General features: G+C 44.6%; 1 protein-coding gene across 3 annotated transcripts in view; it reads right to left on the bottom strand.

Moving 5' to 3' along the window:
• LOC135527673 (NF-kappa-B essential modulator-like) overlaps positions 1 to 23214 on the bottom strand; it is a 40834-nt gene that overhangs the window by 17375 nt on the left and 245 nt on the right. For 2 of the 3 annotated variants that reach the window (XM_064956158.1, XM_064956160.1), the window contains exons 2-8: positions 17729 to 17871; positions 17286 to 17551; positions 12619 to 12792; positions 12463 to 12521; positions 12344 to 12391; positions 11717 to 11819; positions 5999 to 6114 (exon numbers count right to left, since the gene is read on the bottom strand). In XM_064956158.1, coding sequence (XP_064812230.1) covers positions 5999 to 6114; positions 11717 to 11819; positions 12344 to 12391; positions 12463 to 12521; positions 12619 to 12792; positions 17286 to 17551; positions 17729 to 17867 — 905 coding nt within the window. In that variant the 5' untranslated portion in view covers positions 17868 to 17871. Of the gene's footprint in view, positions 1 to 5998; positions 6115 to 11716; positions 11820 to 12343; positions 12392 to 12462; positions 12522 to 12618; positions 12793 to 17285; positions 17552 to 17728; positions 17872 to 18797; positions 23178 to 23214 lie in introns of those variants that run through there. The other variant, XM_064956159.1, reaches the window with a different exon arrangement.

Genomic DNA, 23214 nt, shown 5'->3' with positions numbered 1-23214 from the left:
AAGAGGAGTCTAAACCACTACCTCATCACATCAAGGAGAGTCTCCATCACTACCTCATCACATCAAGAGGAGTCTAAACCACTACCTCATCACATCAAGGAGAGTCTCCACCACTACCTCATCACATCAAGAGGAGTCTAAACCACTACCTCATCACATCAAGGAGAGTCTAAACCACTACCTCATCACATCAAGGAGAGTCTAAACCACTACCTCATCACATCAAGGAGAGTCTCCACCACTACCTCATCACATCAAGGAGAGTCTCCACCACTACCTCATCACATCAAGGAGAGTCTCCACCACTACCTCATCACATCAAGGAGAGTCTCCACCACTACCTCATCACATCAAGGAGAGTCTCCACCACTACCTCATCACATCAAGGAGAGTCTCCATCACTACCTCATCACATCAAGAGGAGTCTAAACCACTACCTCATCACATCAAGGAGAGTCTCCACCACTACCTCATCACATCAAGAGGAGTCTAAACCACTACCTCATCACATCAAGGAGAGTCTCCACCACTACCTCATCACATCAAGGAGAGTCTAAACCACTACCTCATCACATCAAGGAGAGTCTAAACCACTACCTCATCACATCAAGGAGAGTCTCCACCACTACCTCATCACATCAAGGAGAGTCTCCACCACTACCTCATCACATCAAGGAGAGTCTCCACCACTACCTCATCACATCAAGGAGAGTCTCCACCACTACCTCATCACATCAAGGAGAGTCTCCACCACTACCTCATCACATCAAGGAGAGTCTAAACCACTACCTCATCACATCAAGGAGAGTCTCCACCACTACCTCATCACATCAAGAGGAGTCTAAACCACTACCTCATCACATCAAGGAGAGTCTAAACCACTACCTCATCACATCAAGGAGAGTCTAAACCACTACCTCATCACATCAAGGAGAGTCTCCACCACTACCTCATCACATCAAGGAGAGTCTCCACCACTACCTCATCACATCAAGGAGAGTCTCCACCACTACCTCATCACATCAAGGAGAGTCTCCACCACTACCTCATCACATCAAGGAGAGTCGCCACCACTACCTCATCACATCAAGGAGAGTCTAAACCACTACCTCATCACATCAAGGAGAGTCTCCACCACTACCTCATCACATCAATGAGAGTCTAAACCACTACCTCATCACATCGAGGAGAGTCTCCACCACTACCTCATCACATCAAGGAGAGTCTCCACCACTACCTCATCACATCAAGGAGAGTCTAAACCACTACCTCATCACATCAAGGAGTCTCCACCACTACCTCATCACATCAAGGAGAGTCTAAACCACTACCTCATCACATCAAGGAGAGTCTCCACCACTACCTCATCACATCAAGGAGAGTCTCCACCACTACCTCATCACATCAAGGAGAGTCTCCACCACTACCTCATCACATCAAGGAGAGTCTAAACCACTACCTCATCACATCAAGGAGAGTCTCCACCACTACCTCATCACATCAAGGAGTCTCCACCACTACCTCATCACATCAAGGAGAGTCTCCACCACTACCTCATCACATCAAAGAGAGTCTCCACCACTACCTCATCACATCAAGGAGAGTCTCCACCATTACCTCATCACATCAAGGAGAGTCTCCACCACTACCTCATCACATCAAGGAGAGTCTCCACTCAAGGAGAGTCTAGAGGAGCGGCAGGTAGCCTAGAGGGGGCGGCAGGTAGCCTAAAGGGACGGCAGGAAGCCTAGAGGGGGCGGCAGGAAGCCTAGAGGGGGCGGCAGGAAGCCTAGAGGGGGCGGCAGGAAGCCTACAGGGGGCGGCAGGAAGCCTACAGGGGGCGGCAGGAAGCCTACAGGGGGCGGCAGGTAGCCTACAGGGGCGGCAGGTAGCCTAGAGGGGCGGCAGGTAGCCTAGAGGGGCGGCAGGAAGCCTACAGGGGGCGGCAGGAAGCCTAGAGGGGGCGGCAGGAAGCCTAGAGGGGGCGGCAGGAAGCCTACAGGGGGCGGCAGGAAGCCTACAGGGGGCGGCAGGTAGCCTAGAGGGGGCGGCAGGTAGCCTACAGGCGCGGCAGGTAGCCTACAGGGGCGGCAGGTAGCCTACAGGGGCGGCAGGTAGCCTACAGGCGCGGCAGGTAGCCTACAGGCGCGGCAGGTAGCCTACAGGCGCGGCAGGTAGCCTACAGGGGCGGCAGGTAGCCTACAGGGGCGGCAGGTAGCCTACAGGGGCGGCAGGTAGCCTAGAGGGGCGGCAGGTAGCTAGGTTGCAGGATTGAATCCCCGAGCTGACAAGGTAAAAATCTGTCGTTCTGCCCTGAAGCAAGGCTGTTAACCCACTGTTCTCTGGGTGCTGAAGACGTGGATGTCGATTAAGGCAGCCCCACACACCTCTCTGATTCAGAGGGTTAAATGCGGAAGACACACTTAAGTTAAATACATTCAGTTGTACAACTTGACTAGGTATCCACATTTCCTCAATGAAACATAACATGGGTTTGGAACCAGTTGGTTCAGTTGTCTGCATGCCACAAGCTTAGTGAACTCACTGAGACAGCTAAAGCTTAGGCAACTTGTTGACACACACAGGTCTGGGTGATGTGGCTAAAATATCACGTTACAATATTTTTCATTTTGACAGTATTAGATGGTATAATGATGTTGAAAAACAAAAATCCTAAATGTTCTTCATATATATACGCACACACACACAGCTCAAAAAAAATAAAGGGAACACTTAAACAACACAATGTAACTCCAAGTCAATCACACCTCTGTGAAATCAAACTGTCCACTTAGGAAGCAACACAATTGACAATAAATGTCACATGCTGTTGTGCAAATGGAATAGACAACAGGTGGAAATTATAGGCATTTAGCAAGACACCCCCAATAAAGGAGTGGTTCTGCAGGTGATAACCACAGACCACTTCTCAGTTCCTATGCTTCCTGGCTGATGTTTTGGTCACTTTTGAATGCTGGCGGTGCTTTCACTCTAGTGGTAACATGAGACGGAGTCTACAACCCACACAAGTGGCTCAGGTAGTGCAGCTCATCCAGGATGGCACATCAATGGGAGCTGTGGCAAGAAGGTTTGCTGTGTCTGTCAGCGTAGTGTCCAGAGCATGGAGGCGCTACCAGGAGACAGGCCAGTACATCAGGAGACGTGGAGGAGGCCGTAGGAGGACAACAACCCAGCAGCAGGACCGCTACCTCCGCCTTTGTACAAGGAAGAGCAGGAGGAGCACTGCCAGAGCCCAGCAAAATGACCTCCTGCAGGCCACAAATGTGCATGTGTCTGCTCAAACGGTCAGAAACAGACTCCATGAGGGTGGTATGAGGGCCCGATGTCCACAGGTGGGGGTTGTGCTTACAGCCCAACACCGTGCAGGACGTTTGGCATGTCACAGACGTGACAGAGTCTGGAGATGCCGTGGAGAACGTTCTGCTGCCTGCAACATCCTCCAGCATGACCGGTTTGGCGGTGGGTCAGTCATGGTGTGGGGTGGCATTTCTTTGGGGGGCCGCACAAGCCTCCATGTGCTCGCCAGAGGTAGCCTGACTGCCATTAGGTACCGAGATGAGATCCTCAGACCCCTTGTGAGACCATATGCTGGTGCGGTTGGCCCTGGGTTCCTCCTAATGCAAGACAATGCTAGACCTCATGTGGCTGGAGTGTGTCAGCAGTTCCTGTAAGAGGAAGGCATTGATGCTATGGACTGGCCTGCCCGTTCCCCAGACCTGAATCCAATTGAGCACATCTGGGACGTCATGTCTCGCTCCATCCACCAATGCCACGTTGCACCACAGACTGTCCAGGAGTTGGCGGATGCTTTAGTCCAGGTCTGGGAGGAGATCCCTCAGGAGACCATCCGCCACCTCATCAGGAGCATGCCCAGGCGTTGTAGGGAGGTCACACAGGCACGTGGAGGCCACACACACTACTGAGCCTCATTTTGACTTGTTTTAAGGACATTACATCCAAGTTGGATCAGCCTGTAGTGTGGTTTTCTACTTTAATTTTGAGTGTGACTCCAAATCTAGACCTCCATGGGTTGATACATTTGATTTCCATTGATAATTGTGTGATTTTGTTGTCAGCACATTCAACTATGTAAAGAAAAAAAGTATTTAATAAGAATATTTCATTCATTCAGATCTAGGATGTGTTATTTTAGTGTTCGCTTTATTTTTTTGAGCAGTGTATATATATAAAACACTATGGTGGATTATAAATGTGTTTCCCAGTGGACCCTAATTCATGTTAAATTAAATGTTCTCTCTTACTATAGTTTTGACGTAGCAAAAACACGAAGGCTTTCTGTCTGATATACAGCAACATGCTGATCGAGGTCTGTACCAGCACCGGATCAGGCTGCATTAGCTTTCTGGTTACAGATTAGCGGCGAAAGAGATTTATTTTAGACACAACTTGCTAAGAAAAAAACAACTAGCTTTTTGCAGACAGTAAGATACACAAACTAATAGTGGAATTATAGACCAAAGTAGAAATCAGCATCGGTGTCACCAACATCTGCAGCATTGACCATGTGACCGTGCATACTGTCACCAACATCTGCAGCATTGACCATGTGACCGTGCATACTGTCACCAACATCTGCAGCATTGACCATGTGACCGTGCATACTGTCACCAACATCTGCAGCATTGACCATGTGACCGTGCATACTGTCACCAACATCATGTGACCGTGCATACTGTCACCAACATCATGTGACCGTGCATACTGTCACCAACATGCGCAGCACTGACCATGTGACCGTGCATACTGTCACCAACATGCGCAGCACTGACCATGTGACCGTGCATACTGTCACCAACATCCGCAGCATTGACCATGTGACCGTGCATACTGTCACCAACATCTGCAACATTGACCATGTGACCGTGCATACTGTCCCTGCATCTGCAGCACTGACCATGTGACCGTGCATACCGTCACCAACATCTGCAGCATCAACCATGTGACCGTGCATACTGTCCCTGCGAGTGGGTGTTGTGACTCAGGGTAGCTGAGTGACAGGGGTGTTCATGGAAAGAGACAAGGAGAGAGAGGACTGACGTAGCAGAGACAAGGAGAGAGAGGACTGACGTAGCAGAGACAAGGAGAGAGAGGACTGACGTAGCAGTAACCGGTCTCCCATCAGCACCAGTAGAGAGTAAAACCCAAACCGGTCTCCCATCAGCACCAGTAGAGAGTAAAACCCAAACCGGTCTCCCATCAGCACCAGTAGAGAGTAAAACCCAAACCGGTCTCCCATCAGCACCAGTAGAGAGTAAAACCCAAACCGGTCTCCCATCAGCACCAGTAGAGAGTAAAACCCAAACCGGTCTCCCATCAGCACCAGTAGAGAGTAAAACCCAAACCGGTCTCCCATCAGCACCAGTAGAGAGTAAAACCCAAACCGGTCTCCCATCAGCACCAGTAGAGAGTAAAACCCAAACCGGTCTCCCATCAGCACCAGTAGAGAGTAAAACCCAAACCGGTCTCCCATCAGCACCAGTAGAGAGTAAAACCCAAACCGGTCTCCCATCAGCACCAGTAGAGAGTAAAACCCAAACCGGTCTGCCATCAGCACCAGTAGAGAGTAAAACCCAAACCGGTCTCCCATCAGCACCAGTAGAGAGTAAAACCCAAACCGGTCTCCCATCAGCACCAGTAGAGAGTAAAACCCAAACCGGTCTCCCATCAGCACCAGTAGAGAGTAAAACCCAAACCGGTCTCCCATCAGCACCAGTAGAGAGTAAAACCCAAACCGGTCTGCCATCAGCACCAGTAGAGAGTAAAACCCAAACCGGTCTCCCATCAGCACCAGTAGAGAGTAAAACCCAAACCGGTCTCCCATCAGCACCAGTAGAGAGTAAATCCCAAACCGGTCTCCCATCAGCACCAGTAGAGAGTAAAACCCAAACCGGTCTCCCATCAGCACCAGTAGAGAGTAAAACCCAAACCGGTCTCCCATCAGCACCAGTAGTTATACCTGTCGTCCAGGATGTTGCGGTCCTGCTGGCTCCGGTCCAAACAGCTCTGTCTCTCTCTCAGCTCTCCCAGGAGAGAGGTCACCTGGGCCTTCAGCGCCTCCACATCCTTATCCAGCTGAACACACAGACAGACAGTAGTACTGTCTGACAGACAGATAGTACTGAAAGGACCAGGCAGTAGGACTGACTGTTACACAAAATGAAGTCCGGTGTGTGTGTACCTGGGTACAGTGTGTGTGTGTACCTGGGTACAGTGTGTGTGTGTACCTGGGTACAGTGTGTGTGTGTACCTGGGTACAGTGTGTGTGTGTACCTGGGTACAGTGTGTGTGTAGTGTGTGTGTACCTGGGTACAGTGTGTGTGTAGTGTGTGTACCTGGGTACAGTGTGTGTGTGTAGTGTGTGTGTGTGTACCTGGGTACAGTGTGTGTGTACCTGGGTACAGTGTGTGTGTACCAGGGTACAGTGTGTGTGTAGTGTGAGTACCTGGGTACAGTGTGTGTGTGTAGTGTGTGTGTGTGTACCTGGGTACAGTGTGTGTGTAGTGTGTGTACCTGGGTACAGTGTGTGCGTGTAGTGTGTGTACCTGGGTACAGTGTGTGTGTGTACCTGGGTACAGTGTGTGTGTAGTGTGTGTGTACCTGGGTACAGTGTGTGTGTAGTGTGTGTACCTGGGTACAGTGTGTGTGTGTAGTGTGTGTGTGTGTACCTGGGTACAGTGTGTGTGTACCTGGGTACAGTGTGTGTGTACCTGGGTACAGTGTGTGTGTAGTGTGTGTACCTGGGTAAAGTGTGTGTGTGTAGTGTGTGTGTGTGTACCTGGGTACAGTGTGTGTGTACCTGGGTACAGTGTGTGTGTGTGTGTGTGTGTGTGTGTGTGTGTGTGTGTGTGTGTGTGTGTGTGTGTGTGTGTGTGTGTGTGTGTACGTACCTGGGTACAGTGTGTGTGTGTGTGTGTGTGTGTGTGTACCTGGGTACAGTGTGTGTGTGTGTGTGTGTACGTACCTGGGTACAGTGTGTGTGTAGTGTGTGTGTACCTGGGTACAGTGTGTGTGTGTAGTGTGTGTGTACCTGGGTACAGTGTGTGTGTAGTGTGTGTGTACCTGGGTACAGTGTGTGTGTAGTGTGTGTACCTGGGTACAGTGTGTGTGTAGTGTGTGTACCTGGGTACAGTGTGTGTGTGTAGTGTGTGTGTGTGTACCTGGGTACAGTGTGTGTGTAGTGTGTGTACCTGGGTACAGTGTGTGTGTGTAGTGTGTGTGTGTGTACCTGGGTACAGTGTGTGTGTAGTGTGTGTGTACCTGGGTACAGTGTGTGTGTGTAGTGTGTGTGTACCTGGGTACAGTGTGTGTGTGTAGTGTGTGTGTGTGTACCTGGGTACAGTGTGTGTTTACCTGGGTACAGTGTGTGTGTAGTGTGTGTGTACCTGGGTACAGTGTGTGTGTGTAGTGTGTGTGTACCTGGGTACAGTGTGTGTGTAGTGTGTGTGTGTGTACCTGGGTACAGTGTGTGTGTACCTGGGTACAGTGTGTGTGTAGTGTGTGTACCTGGGTAAAGTGTGTGTGTGTAGTGTGTGTGTGTGTGTACCTGGGTACAGTGTGTGTGTACCTGGGTACAGTGTGTGTGTGTGTGTGTGTGTGTGTGTGTGTGTGTGTGTGTGTGTGTGTGTGTGTGTGTGTGTGTGTGTGTGTACGTACCTGGGTACAGTGTGTGTGTGTGTGTGTGTGTGTGTGTGTGTACCTGGGTACAGTGTGTGTGTGTGTGTGTGTGTACGTACCTGGGTACAGTGTGTGTGTAGTGTGTGTGTACCTGGGTACAGTGTGTGTGTGTAGTGTGTGTGTACCTGGGTACAGTGTGTGTGTAGTGTGTGTGTGTGTACCTGGGTACAGTGTGTGTGTAGTGTGTGTGTACCTGGGTACAGTGTGTGTGTAGTGTGTGTACCTGGGTACAGTGTGTGTGTAGTGTGTGTACCTGGGTACAGTGTGTGTGTGTAGTGTGTGTGTGTGTACCTGGGTACAGTGTGTGTGTAGTGTGTGTACCTGGGTACAGTGTGTGTGTGTAGTGTGTGTGTGTGTACCTGGGTACAGTGTGTGTGTAGTGTGTGTGTACCTGGGTACAGTGTGTGTGTGTAGTGTGTGTGTGTGTACCTGGGTACAGTGTGTGTTTACCTGGGTACAGTGTGTGTGTAGTGTGTGTACCTGGGTACAGTGTGTGTGTGTGTGTGTGTACCTGGGTACAGTGTGTGTGTGTGTGTGTGTGTGTGTGTACCTGGGTACAGTGTGTGTGTGTGTGTGTGTGTGTACCTGGGTACAGTGTGTGTGTGTGTGTGTGTACGTACCTGGGTACAGTGTGTGTGTAGTGTGTACCTGGGTACAGTGTGTGTGTAGTGTGTACCTGGGTACAGTGTGTGTAGTGTGTACCTGGGTACAGTGTGTGTAGTGCGTAGTGTATTGTATAGTGTGGTGTAGAGTGTATAGTGTAGTGTAGAGTGTATAGTGTAGTGTAGAGTGTATAGTGTAGTGCGGTGTATAGTGTAGTGTAGAGTGTATAGTGTAGTGTAGAGTGTATAGTGTAGTGTAGAGTGTATAGTGTAGTGTAGAGTGTATAGTGTAGTGCGGTGTATAGTGTAGTGTAGAGTGTATAGTGTAGTGTAGAGTGTATAGTGTAGTGTAGAGTGTATAGTGTAGTGCGGTGTATAGTGTAGTGTAGAGTGTATAGTGTAGTGTAGTGTAGAGTGTATAGTGTAGTGTAGTGCGGTGTATAGTGTAGTGTAGAGTGTATAGTGTAGAGTGTATAGTGTAGTGCGGTGTAGAGTGTATAGTGTAGTGCGGTGTAGAGTGTATAGTGTAGTGTAGAGTGTATAGTGTAGAGTGTGTAGTGCGGTGTAGAGTGTATAGTGTAGTGTAGAGTGTATAGTGTATAGTGTAGTGTAGAGTGTAGAGTGTAGAGTGTAGAGTGTATAGTGTATAGTGTATAGTGTAGAGTGTATAGTGTATAGTGTAGTGTGTAGAGTAGAGTGTATAGTGTAGAGTGTATAGTGTAGTGTATAGTGTAGTGTAGACTGTATAGTGTAGTGTAGAGTGTGGTGTGTGGTGTAGTGTATAGAGTGTGTAGTATAGTGTAGTATAGTGTGTAGTGTAGTGTGTAGTAGAGTGTGTAGTAGAGTGTGTAGTAGAGTGTGTAGTGTTGTGTGTAGTGTGTAGCGTATAGTGTAGTGTGCAGTGTAGTGTGTAGGGTGTAGAGTAGTGTGTAGCGTAGTGTGTAGTGTAGTGTATGGTGTAGTGTAGTGTGTAGTGTATAGTGTGTAGTATATAGTGTGTAGTGTATAGCGTGTAGTGTATAGCGTGTAGCGTGTATAGTGTGTAGTGTATAGTGTGTAGTATAGTGTATAGTGTGTAGTATAGCATAGCGTGTAGTGTGTAGTATAGTATAGTGTGTAGTGTGTAGTATAGTATTGCATGTAGTGTATAGTATAGTGTGTAGTATAGTATTGCATGTAGTGTGTAGTATAGTATAGCGTGTAGCGTGTAGTATAGTATAGCGTGTAGTATAGTATAGTGTGTAGTGTAGTGTGTAGTATAGTATAGCGTGTGGTGTGTAGTATAGTATAGTGTGTAGTATAGTATAGTGTGTAGTGTAGTGTGTAGTATAGTATTGCGTGTAGTGTGTAGTATAGTATGGTGTGTAGTGTAGTGTGTAGTATAGTATAGCGTGTGGTGTGTAGTATAGTGTAGTGTAGTATAGTGTAGCGTGTAGTATAGTATAGTGTGTCGTATAGTATATCGTAGTGTGTAGTATAGTGTAGTGTATAGTGTAGTGTATAGTGTAGTATAGTATAGTGTATAGTGTGTAGTATAGCATAGCGTGTAGTGTGTAGTATAGTATAGTGTATAGTGTAGTATAGTATAGTGTATAGTATAGTGTATAGTGTAGTATAGTATAGTGTATAGTATAGTGTGTAGTATAGTATAGTGTATAGTGTAGTGTATAGTGTAGTGTATAGTGTAGTATGGTATAGTGTATAGTGTAGTGTGGTATAGTGTATAGTGTAGTGTATAGTGTAGTATGGTATAGTGTATAGTGTAGTGTATAGTGTAGTATAGTGTATAGTGTAGTGTATAGTGTAGTATAGTGTATAGTGTAGTGTATAGTGTAGTATAGTATAGTGTAGTGTAGTGTATAGTGTAGTATAGTATAGTGTATAGTGTAGTGTATAGTGTAGTATAGTATAGTGTATAGTGTAGCATGGTATAGTGTATAGTGTAGTGTATAGTGTAGTATGGTATAGTGTATAGTGTAGTGTATAGTGTAGTATAGTATAGTGTATAGTGTAGTGTATAGTGAGTATAGTATAGTGTGTAGTGTATAGTGTAGTATAGTATAGTGTATAGTGTAGTGTATAGTGTAGTATAGTATAGTGTATAGTGTAGTGTATAGTGTAGTATAGTATAGTGTATAGTGTAGTATAGTATAGTGTATAGTGTAGTGTATAGTGTAGTATAGTATAGTGTATAGTGTAGTATAGTATAGTGTATAGTGTAGTGTATAGTGTAGTATAGTATAGTGTATAGTGTAGTGTATAGTGTAGTATAGTATAGTGTATAGTGTAGTGTATAGTGTAGTATAGTATAGTGTATAGTGTAGTGTATAGTGTATAGTATAGTGTAGTGTGTAGTATAGTATAGTGTATAGTGTAGTGTATAGTGTAGTATAGTGTATAGTATAGTATAGTATAGTGTATAGTGTAGTGTATAGTGTAGTATGGTATAGTGTATAGTATAGTATAGTGTAGTGTATAGTATAGTGTATAGTGTAGTATGGTATAGTGTATAGTGTAGTATAGTGTAGTATAGTATAGTATAGTGTATAGTATAGTGTATAGTGTAGTATAGTATAGTGTATAGTATAGTATAGTATAGTGTATAGTGTAGTGTATAGTGTAGTATGGTATAGTGTATAGTATAGTATAGTTTAGTGTATAGTATAGTGTATAGTGTAGTATGGTATAGTGTATAGTGTAGTATAGTATAGTGTATAGTATAGTATAGTATAGTGTATAGTGTAGTGTAGTATAGTATAGTGTATAGTATAGTGTAGTGTATAGTATAGTGTATAGTGTAGTATGGTATAGTGTATAGTGTAGTATAGTATAGTGTATAGTATAGTATAGTATAGTGTATAGTGTAGTATAGTGTAGTATAGTATAGTATAGTGTATAGTATAGTGTATAGTGTAGTATAGTATAGTGTATAGTATAGTATAGTGTATAGTGTAGTGTATAGTGTAGTATGGTATAGTGTATAGTATAGTATAGTGTAGTGTATAGTATAGTGTATAGTGTAGTATGGTATAGTGTATAGTGTAGTATAGTATAGTGTATAGTATAGTATAGTATAGTGTATAGTGTAGTGTAGTATAGTATAGTGTATAGTATAGTGTAGTGTATAGTATAGTGTATAGTGTAGTATGGTATAGTGTATAGTGTAGTATAGTATAGTGTATAGTATAGTATAGTATAGTGTATAGTGTAGTGTATAGTGTAGTATAGTATAGTGTATAGTATAGTATAGTGTAGTGTATAGTGTAGTATAGTATAGTGTATAGTGTAGTGTATAGTGTAGTATAGTATAGTGTATAGTGTAGTATAGTATAGTGTATAGTGTAGTGTATAGTGTAGTATAGTATAGTGTATAGTGTAGTGTATAGTGTAGTGTGTACCTGGGTACAGTCTTTGTCCTTCTGTTTAAGCAGCACTTCAGTTCTGTCTCTCTGAGCTGAACTCTTCTGGAGGGAATCTAACTGCTCCTGCAGCTCTCTGTACCTACACACACACACACACACAGGGACACCACATACAGGGACACCACACACAGGGACACCACACCACACACAGGGACACCACACACAGGGACACCACACCACACACAGGGACACCACACACAGGGACACCACACACAGGGACACCACACACAGGGACACCACACACAGGGACATCACACACAGGGACACCACACCACACACAGGGACACCACACACAGGGACACCACACACACACACACACCACACCACACAAACAGACACCACACACACAGGGACACCGCACACACAGGGACACCACACACACAGGGACACCACACACACAGGGACACCACACACAAGGACACCGCACACAAGGACACCACACCACACACACAGGGACACCACACACACAGGGACACCACACACACAGGGACACCACACACACAGGGACACCACACACACAGGGACACCACACCACACACACGGACAGATATTTAGGATCACAGGTCATAACCGCTACAAGGCAGAATAGTGAGACACACTTACCTGCCCTGTGTGGCTTGAAGCTGCTCTGTGAGTTTGGAGAGGTGGGAGCTGAGGAGACAGGAAGCAGACATCAACACACTGCAGGAAGTGGTGCTGACTGTCAGAAAATGATATCATACCTGTCAGAGGAGGGCGGGGCATCGGAACGCTGAGCCGTTTCCTCAGTAACACCACAACTCTAAGGAACACAATTATAGTCCCCAGTAAGACTTCACGTTTCAAGCTATCATTTCTTCACAGAATGACCGTAACACCACACACACACACACACACACCAGTTTGGTTCGGAGCTGCTCAACCGAGCGATGAAGGCAGTCTCTCTCTCTCTCTCCCTCCTCCCTCTCTTTCTCCAGCTCTTCATTCCTCCTCCTCAGATCTCTCATCCCTTCTTCCAACTCCTCTTTGTGGCTCTTCAGCAGCTGGAGAAAGTTGTTTCCTCCTCCTACAGGCTAGAGAAAGAGACAGGAAGTTGATAGATAGTATATCTCCATGTTGCCATAGAAACAACAAGCATGTATTGAAATAAGGAGTGAGGGAGAACCAGAAGCTAAAACAAAGGAAAAGCACGACTTCAGGTTAACCACTAATTACACAGAGAGAGAGAGAGGCCATCTAAGAGGCAGAGAGGTGTGATACAGCCTTAGCTGAACACACTGTGGGACTCCCAGTCAGGGCCAGATGTGATACAGCCTTAGCTGAACACACTGTGGGACTCCCAGTCAGGGCCAGATGTGATACAGCCTTAGCTGAACACACTGTGGGACTCCCAGTCAGGGCCAGATGTGATACAGCCTTAGCTGAACACACTGTGGGACTCCCAGTCAGGGCCAGATGTGATACAGCCTTAGCTGAACACACTGTGGGACTCCCAGTCAGGGCCAGATGTGATACAGCCTTAGCTGAACACACTCCCTTCACACGTATCTTTTACCAACCGTGTGGGTACCAAAAAAAGTATTCCAATGAAACATTTCCCTAACCTAAACCCCTAACCCAAACCCCTAATCTAAACCCCTAACCTAAACCCTAAACCCAAACCCCTAACCCAAACCCCTAACCCAAACCCCTAAGCTAAACCCCTAACCCAAACCCCTAACCCAAACCCCTAACACAAACCCCTAACACAAACCCCATAACCTAAACCCCTAACCCAAACTGCTAACCCTAACCTAAACCCCTAACCTAAACCCCTAACCTAAACCCCAAACCCAAACCCCTAACCCAAACCCCTAACCCCTAACCCCTAACCCAAACCCCTAACCCAAACCCCTAACCCAAACCCCTAACCCAAACCCCTAATCTAAACCCCTAACCTAAACCCTAAACCCAAACCCCTAACCCAAACCCCTAACCCAAACCCCTAACCCAAACCCCTAACCCAAACCCCTAACCCAAACCCCTAACCCAAACCCCTAACCCAAACCCTAACCCTAACCTAAACCCCTAACCTAAACCCCTAACCTAAACCCCTAACCCAAACCCCTAACCCAAACCCCTAACCCAAACCCCTAACCCTAACCTAAACCCCTAACCTAAACCCCTAACCTAAACCCCTAACCTAAACCCCTAACCCAAACCCCTAACCCAAACCCCTAACCCAAACCTAAACCCCTAACCTAAACCCCTAACCTAAACCCCTAACCTAAACCCCTAACCCAAACCCCTAACCCAAACCCCTAACCCTAACCTAAACCCCTAACCCAAACTCCTAACCCAAACCCCTATTTCAGCCACGCCCGTTGTTGACAGGTGTATAAACTCGAGCACACAGCCATGTAATCTCCACAGACAAACATTGGCAGTAGAATGGCCTTACAGTACATGATCAAAAGTGTGTGTGTATCTTGGAATTTACACTGTTCTATGTATTAGACCTAGATACTGTGTGTGACGTTTCACATTTATGTATTTCAGTCCTTAACTAATAATGTTCTGTGCTTTGCATTATGTCATGTTGAACCCAGGAAGAGTAGCTGATACTTTGTGCCTAATGGGGATCCTAATGGGGATCCTAAATGGGGATCCTAATCAATACCAAATCCAGATTTGTCCGTCGGACTGCAAGATGGTGAAGCGTGAGATTCATCACACTGGACAACGCTCCAGAGTCCAATGGCGGTGAGAGCTATACACCACCGTCCAGACGACGCTTGGCATTGAGCATGGTGATATTAGGCTTGTGTGCGGCTGCACGGGCTATGGAAACCCATTTCATGAAGATCCTGACAAAACAGTTATTGTGTCGACGTTGCTTCCAGAGGCAGTTTGGAACTCGGTAGTGAGTGATTTTTAAGCGGAACGGACGTCAGCACTCGGCGGTGCTGTTCTGTGAGCCTGGTCCACTTTCCGGCTGAGCCGTTGTTGTTCCGAAGCGTTTCCACTTCACAAAACTATGAAATAAAACATATGGAATCACGTAGTAACCAAAAAAAAAAAAAGTGTTCAACTAATCTAAATATATTTTGGATTCTTCAAAGTAGCCACCCTTTGCCTTGATGACAGCTTTGCACACTCTTGGCATTCTCTCAACCAGCTCCATGAGGAATGCTTTTCCAACAGTCTTGAAGTAGTTCCCACATATGCTGAGCACTTGTTGACTGCTTTTCCTTCACTCTGCAGTCCAACTCATCCCAAATCATCTCAATTGGGATGAGGTCAGGTGATTGTGGAGGACAGGTCATCTGATGCAGCACTCTATCACTCTCCTTCTTGGTCAAATAGCCCTTACACAACCAGGAGGTGTGTTGTCATTGTCCTGTTGAAAAACAATTGATAGTCCCACTAAGCGCAAACCAGATGGCATGGCATAACGCTGCAGAATGCTGTGGTAGACATGCTGGTTAAGTGTGCCTTGAATTCTAAATAAATCACTGACAGTGTCACTAGCAAAGCACCCCCACACCATCAGACCTCCTCCTCCATGCTTCACGGTGGGAACCACACATGCGGAGATCATCCGTTCACCTACTCTGCGTCTCACAAAGACAAGGTGGTTGGAACCAAAAATCTCAATTTTGGACCCATCGGATCAAAGGACAGATTTCCACTGGTTTAATGTCCACTGGTCGTGTTTCTTGGCCCAAGTAAGTCTCTTATTATTATTGTTGTCCTTTAGTAGTGGTTTCATTGCAGCAATTCAACCATGAAGGCCTGATTCACACAGTCTCCTCTGAACAGGTGATGTTGAGATCTGTCTGTTACTTGAACTCTGTGAAGCATGTATTGGGCTGTAACTTCTGAAGCTGGTAACTCTAATGAACTGATCCTCTGCAGCAGAGGTAACTCTGGGTCTTTCCTGTGGCGGTCCTCATGGGAGCCAGTTTCATCATAGCGCTTGATGGATTTTGCGACTGTCCTTGAAGAAACTGTCAAAGTTCTTGAAATGTTCTGTATTGACTGACCTTCATATCTTAAAGTAATGATGGACTGTCATTTCTCTTTGCTTATTTGAGCTGTTCTTGCCATAATATGGACTTGGTATTTAACCAAATAGGACTATCTTCTGTATATCCCCCTACCTTGTCACAACACAACTGATTGGCTCAAATGCATAAGGAAGGAAAGAAATTCCACAAATTAACTTTGCCTGATAATTGAAATGCATTCCAGGTGATTACCTCATGAAGCTGGTTGAGAGAATGCCAAAAGTGTGCAAAGCTGTCATCAAGGCAAAGGGTGGCTATTTGAAGAATCTCAAAAATATTTTGATTTGTTTAACACTTTTTTGGTTACTACGTGATTCAATGTGTCATTTTATAGTTTTGATGTCTTCAATATTATTATACAATGTAGAAAATAGTACAAATAAAGAAAAACCCTGCAATGAGTAGGTTTGGGTGTGTCCAAACTTTTGGCTGGTACTGTAAATACAGAGTATTTGGAAAGTATTCAGACCCGTTGACTTATTCTATATTTTGTAACGTTACTGCCTTTTTCTAAAATGGGTTAAAATATTTATTTTCCTGATCAACACACAATACCTCATAATGACATCACAATACCCCATAATGACATCACAATACCTCATAATGACAAAGCAAAAACCGGTTTAGAAATGTTAGCACATTTATTACAAATAAAAACAAAGATACCTTATTTACATAAATATTCAGACCTTTTGCTATGAGACTCAAAATTGAGCTCAGGTGCATCCTGTTTCCATTGATCATCCTTGAAATGTTTCTACAACTTAATTGGAGTCCACCTGTGGTAAATGCAATTGATTGGACATGATTTGGAAAGGCACACACCTGTCTATAAAAGGTCCCACATTTGACAGTGCATGTCAGAGCAAAAACCAAGCCATGAGGTCGAAGAAATTGTCCGTAGAGCTCCAAGACATGATTGTGTCATGGCACAGATCTGGGGAAGGGTAACAAAACATTTCTGCAGCATTGAAGGCCCCCAAGAACACAGTGGCCTCCATCATTCTTAAATGGAAGAAGTTTGGAACCACCAAGACTTTTCTTAGAGCTGGCCACTCTGCTAAACTGAGCAATCGGGGAAGAAGGGTCTTGGTCAGGGAGGTGACCAAGAACCCGCTGGTCACTCTAACAGAGCTCTAGACACCTCTAGAGTTCCTCTTTGGAGATGGGAGAACCTTCCAGAAGGACAACCATCTCTGCAGCCTTCACCAATCAGGCCTTTATGGTAGAGTGACCAGACGGAAACCACTCCTCAGTAAAAGGCACCTAAAGGACTCTCAGACCATGAGAAATAAGACTATTTGGCCTGAATGCCAAGTGTCACGTCTGGAGGAAACCAGGCACCGCTCATCACCTGGCCAATACATTTCTAAAAACCTGTTTGCTTTGTCATTATAGGGTATTGTGATGTCATTATAGGGTATTGTGATGTCATTATAGGGTATTGTGTGTAGATTGATGAGGGGGGGGGACTATTGAATCTATCTATATTCATCCCTCAATCTATCTGCACTGACCAGAGAGGATGCCATAGGTCCGTTGGTCTCCGAGCCATGGATGGGGCCGTTGACCAGCAGGCCTTGGTTCGCTCCAGGGTTGGAGGGGCTAGAGGGGCTGGCCAGGCTGGTGAGGCTATGGTTCTCCATGGCCAGTCTCTCCACTAGCGCCCGGGCCTCCTGGAAACGACAGCTGAGGAACTCTCTCTCTTCTCTAGACCTCCGCTGCCATTCCTCCATCTCCTCACAGCGCTGACGCAGGGCCTGGTTGCTGCGCTGCAGCGCCTCTACACACACACACACACACACACACATATATACACACACACACACACACACACACACACATATACACACACACACACACACACACACACACAATCCGTGCCTCAATGTGGATCCAAATAGAATATTTGTATGTGTTTGTTTGAGTAAATGTGTGTGTGTGTGTGATTGAGTCCTACCTCGGAGCTGCTGGTTGTCTCCCAGTAGTCTAGTCACCACCTCATTGGCTGCCAGCTCAACAGGAACCTGAAGAGCCACGTTACCCTCTTCCCCTGCCATCTCCCACTGCAGGGCCATGTCTGCCTGGGGCTGCACCATGTCGCTGAACATCATGCATCGTATTATATAGAAAACAAGAAATGTACACAGACACACCATCACTTCTGTACAGAATTACAGTATCTGTCTGTTGGCACTGATCCAATGATTCAAAGCTACTAGTACAAAACACTAGGAAGGTTTCCATTCACCCAGGTTTATTCAACAAAAGCAATGTAGTAACAACAACAAATCATTGCAACATATGTAATGGAAAGGCAATATATATGTAGGAGCAATGTTTTAAAGATCGACAACAATTTTATTTTGTCAAACTTTCTTTACAGCGACAATAAATTAGGATTGCCACATACTTTTGAAGGGACGCGAGGCACGTGATGTCATCACGTAACAACAAGTTCCACTCCACATTTAATTCTAAATGCCTACTTCTTGCAAAAATCATTATTTTTCAAGTTAAAAAAATATTGCCCTGACTTCCAACAATGCCTGAATTGCTTCACCTTGTTTTTCTGGTTGGCTGGCAAGTTTCACCATCCAATTATATCACATCTACAGGAGTGCAAGTTTCACCATCCAATTATATCCCATCTACAGGAGTGCAAGTTTCACCATCCAATTATATCACATCTACAGGAGTGTACGTTTCACCATCCAATTATATCACATCTACAGGAGTGTACGTTTCACCATCCAATTATATCCCATCTACAGGAGTGCAAGTTTCACCATCCAATTATATCACATCTACAGGAGTGTACGTTTCACCATCCAATTATATCACATCTACAGGAGTGTACGTTTCACCATGGCGACCACAGACCGTGGTGTTACGTTGACACATGAGAAATATTAGAATATGGTAAATATTAGGTTGGACAATAGAACAAGTCAAAATTCACCCAAGGCTGAAAAACAGCCAAATAACGTTGTCCGAGCTGGAAAACTAGTAAATGAAATTAAACAAACCTTCACAGAGTCTCTTCTGAATGGAGTGACGCTTATAATTCCATTTACACTAAATGTCACAACAAAATGTATCCCTTGTCATTTTACCACAACAATCTGTTTGGACGAAACTGGAAAAAAAAAAAAAAAACTTGTGTAGAAAGTAAACATCCACCCGTCGATAGTGTCAACTGTGCTTATGTGTGCGTAATGACGAAGTAGTGGAAACATGACAACTTCTGACTATTTCTGGTCTATTGTTCGATGACAACGGAGCTCGCTGCCCAGACTTAAATAATTACAAAGAGGAGATTCTCCTGATTAAATTGGTGTACGACTTAAAAAAAAAATCGAAATATACACAGTGTGATTTTTGGTGAAACAGACAGTTATACCCCTATAGGAAACAATGGGGCGACCTCCCAAGTTCCATGAGTGAAAATGTCATCTTTAACAGCTTTCTATACTATCAACACCAGCTGTCAGCTGCCCAAATTTACATTTACATTTAAGTCATTTAGCAGACGCTCTTATCCAGAGCGACTTACATCTTTAGAAAGAATAGATTATCCTGAATGAAATGGTGTAGATCTTCCAAATATTTTCTAACAGTTTAAATCGAGGTGTGTTCCACCTCATTAACTCACATAGAAGTTGCCCATTTCAGCAGAGGACAATTCATGTTTGAGGTTTTACTGAGCCGGACAAACTTCTCTCTTCGAGGAGAGCCCACGCACTTCACCAATGTTTCCGCAGATCATGTATGCAGACATGTGTCCTGCACGACATTTTCTAACGCTAACCCTTGTTGTTTTCCGTACAAATAATAACTTTGGACATGTGTGCTTTCCTATCAAAGTAAGCTCCTTGTTTTCTGTATATCGTGTTGTTTCTACTGTAGCATGAAGTATGTATGTATCATAATGAATTTACAGTTTTAGTCACGTTTTCAAGTACTGGTGACAAATAATGCATTCCGATTATTGCATAGATTATAATGGACACCTATGATGTGTGTAAAATGCTTTTTTGAAGGTTGATTATAATGAGCTAATGCTAAGCTATTTGGCAGCTGTGTGTGGCGTCAAGGTTCGTTGACATTATACAATGCATTCTGAGGTCACGTAAACTTCTGTCAGTCCAAAGATGTTATAATGAGGTGAAGGAATGGTTCACTCATCTTTCGGGTAAACTTCCAGAAGTGAATGAATGGAAGTGGATGATCGTAGACAACACACCCCCTTTCAACATGCATATTGCAAACAGACCAAATGTATCTGGTCTCCTCTTATTATCTTAGGTTGACACTAAAAAACAAACATGGCGGGCAACACAAACTACCCCATCGTCGGCTTACTGTCGATTCTAGAAAGTGTTTTACTATATTATTTCGATCAATGTTGAGCTCACCTGTGATGTGATGAATTATGAATAGTAATTGCTATTAGCTAATTCATATTGTAGTTTATGTCAGCCGAGACTTCTCTAAATATGACGGATTGTATTATGTCAATATTTCCTCAGTTAGGACTAATGTTACCTACATTTCTCGGTTTGGATGATTGTGTTATGCGATCATTACTTCTGTGAATGTCTGAACATTGCATCCAAAAATAAAATGTGTTACATTCAGGACATAACTTTGTAAGGACTGTCTGTGTTCGTGCAATATGTTTCTGTGAAGAAAAAATAAATCAGTGTGACTCGGTCAAATGCTGACTGATGCGTCACTCGAAACTGGACACTCTGAATAGGCATTCTAATCGAACCCGGTTTGAGCGTACAATGCAGAAAGCTCATTCCCTTTTGTCCGTAGGTGTGAACAGCTCAAGAGGAAAAACAGTATAGGTTATAGCTCATACCTCATTCACGACACTTGCTAGGCTCATAATCTGGGGTAGCAACAGCGTCAGAGCTACAAATCAATGAGCTAAACCCATCCATATGGTTTGCAACTCAGTGAACCTGCGCAGCATTCGCTCAATTCGACACTTATGAACATGTCAAATTACCCAGCTGCCATTTAGATAACAAATCATCAATAGAAAAAGGTTGTCTTTCTGGTTGTTTAATTTAAAAAAAAAAAATGTATTTAACCTTTAAATAGGCAAGTCAGTTAAGAACTAATTTAAATTTCCAATGACGACCTACCAAAAGGCCTCAATATAAATACAGGACAACAAGTCAGTTAAGAACTAATTTAAATTTCCAATGACGACCTACCAAAAGGCCTCCTGTGGGGACGGAGTCCTGGGATTTAAACAATAAATACAATATAAATACAGGACAACACACATCACAACAAGAGACACAACACTACATAAAGAGAGACCTAAGACAACAACACAGCAAGGCAGCAACACCTGACAACACAGCATGGTAGCAACTCAACATGGTAGCAACACAACATAACAACATGGTAGCAACACAACATAACAACAACATGGTAGCAACTCAACATGGTAGCAACACAACATAACAACATGGTAGCAACTCAACATGGCAGAGGCACAACATAACAACATGGTAACAACTCAACATAGCAGCAGCACAACATAACAACAACATGGCAGCACAACATAACAACAACTCAACATGGCAGAGGCACAACATAACAACATGGTAACAACTCAACATAGCAGCAGCACAACATAACAACATGGTAGCAACTCAACATGGCAGCAACACAACATAACAACAACATGGTAGCAACTCAACATGGCAGCAGCACAACATAACAACAACATGGTAGCAACTCAACAAAACAACAACATGGTAGCAACTCAACATGGCAGCACAACATAACAACATGGTAGCAAAACAACATAACAACATGGTAGCAACTCAACATGGCAGCACAACATAACAACATGGTAGCAACTCAACATGGCAGCAGCACAACATAACAACAACATGGTAGCAACTCAACATGGCAGCAGCACAACATAACAACAACATGGTAGCAACTGAACATGGTAGCAACTGAACATGGTAGCAGCACAACATAACAACAACATGGTACAAATATTAACGGGCACAAACAACAGCACAACGGTCAGTAAGGTAGAGACAACAATACATCATACAAAGCAGCCACATCTGTCAGTAAGTGTCAATGATTGAGTCTTTGAATGAAGAATGAAATCGGACACATCTTGAAAAAGAGGACAGGGATATGAGTTGTGTTTAGATGTTACTACTTTTTTCTGGAAAATAAATAATGGTTAACCATGACCAGAACATGTGTACCGTATGGTAGTTATGGGCCAGCCATCGCTATCAACAACGTGTACCCAGGCGAACAGTGAGCTTGCCCACCAAGTTGCTAACCTTATTCTTATTATTAACAAATGACATGAGCTCAGCCTACAGGGTTAACGCGAAGCCAGCATTGTAACGCAGAACAATGGGCTGGGAAGAGAGTTGGTGCTCAGAGCTAATAGCAGTGTAACCCGCTGTGAAATGGCTTGGGTTGCACAATAATAGCCTTTCAGTCGGTGGCGTCACTCGCTCTGAGACCTTGAAGTCGTTGTTTTCTCTTTTCGCGGCTTTTGTGGGGCGGCGGGTAACGATGCTTCGAGGGTGACTGTTGTCAATGTGTGCAGAGGGTCCCTGGTTCGAGCCCAGGTAGGGGCGAGGAGAGGGACGGAAGCTCTACTGGTACAGGAGCAGGGTGAAAAAGGCCCTAAAACATGGCCTGTTTTTGTTTGCGATTACTTCAAAACTACGGCACGCAGCTGCGACATATGGTCATATTATTAAACTGGCCTCCATGTCAGATGCAATGAACTAGTTTTTAAACCTAAAAAAGTGTTACAAATATTATTCAATGAATGCGTTCTATCCATGCTGGCTCCCACATGAGGTGAGAGGGCATATAGGCTGTCGCCAATGTAATGATCAACTTGTCTAAATGGGTTCTGGAAACACTTCAACCACTACATTTGTAATCAACACTGTTATGTAACGTTGTGTGTATCGTCATTACGCCCAGTTTATCGACAAAACACTTGGTTCAATGGAAACGCACCCTTAAATTAAATTGTCACCTATTTTCTACGCGAACTTTCTAAATAACAAGTTACTGGACAAGTTAATGGAGAAACAGCCAGTCCTCTCGGAGTTAGCCGCCTACTTTCACTTTCGCTTCTAGTTCCATCGTGGTGGTTGGTGATTATATCTAGTTAGCTAACCTATCTTTCCTTAGCAAACTCCCGCTAACTACACACCGTGGTAGCTAATGAAATAGGGTCAGCTCGCTCGCCAACTAGTCATATAAAGCCTATTAGCGAGAAAATCCGTCAACAACACCGTTCGACTGGTAAGGTTAGCTAGACTGACATGGGTAAATGCGGACGAGCCATGACCATCGCGTCAGCTAGTTAGCACAACAGTGGCTGGTCAATGACACATCTAGCTAACTTGATGTCAAGAAAAC

The sequence above is a fragment of the Oncorhynchus masou genome, chromosome 33 (assembly GCF_036934945.1).
Source record: "Oncorhynchus masou masou isolate Uvic2021 chromosome 33, UVic_Omas_1.1, whole genome shotgun sequence".
Classification (NCBI taxonomy): Eukaryota; Metazoa; Chordata; class Actinopteri; order Salmoniformes; family Salmonidae; genus Oncorhynchus; species Oncorhynchus masou.
This window is presented reverse-complemented; position numbering and strand designations above follow the sequence as displayed.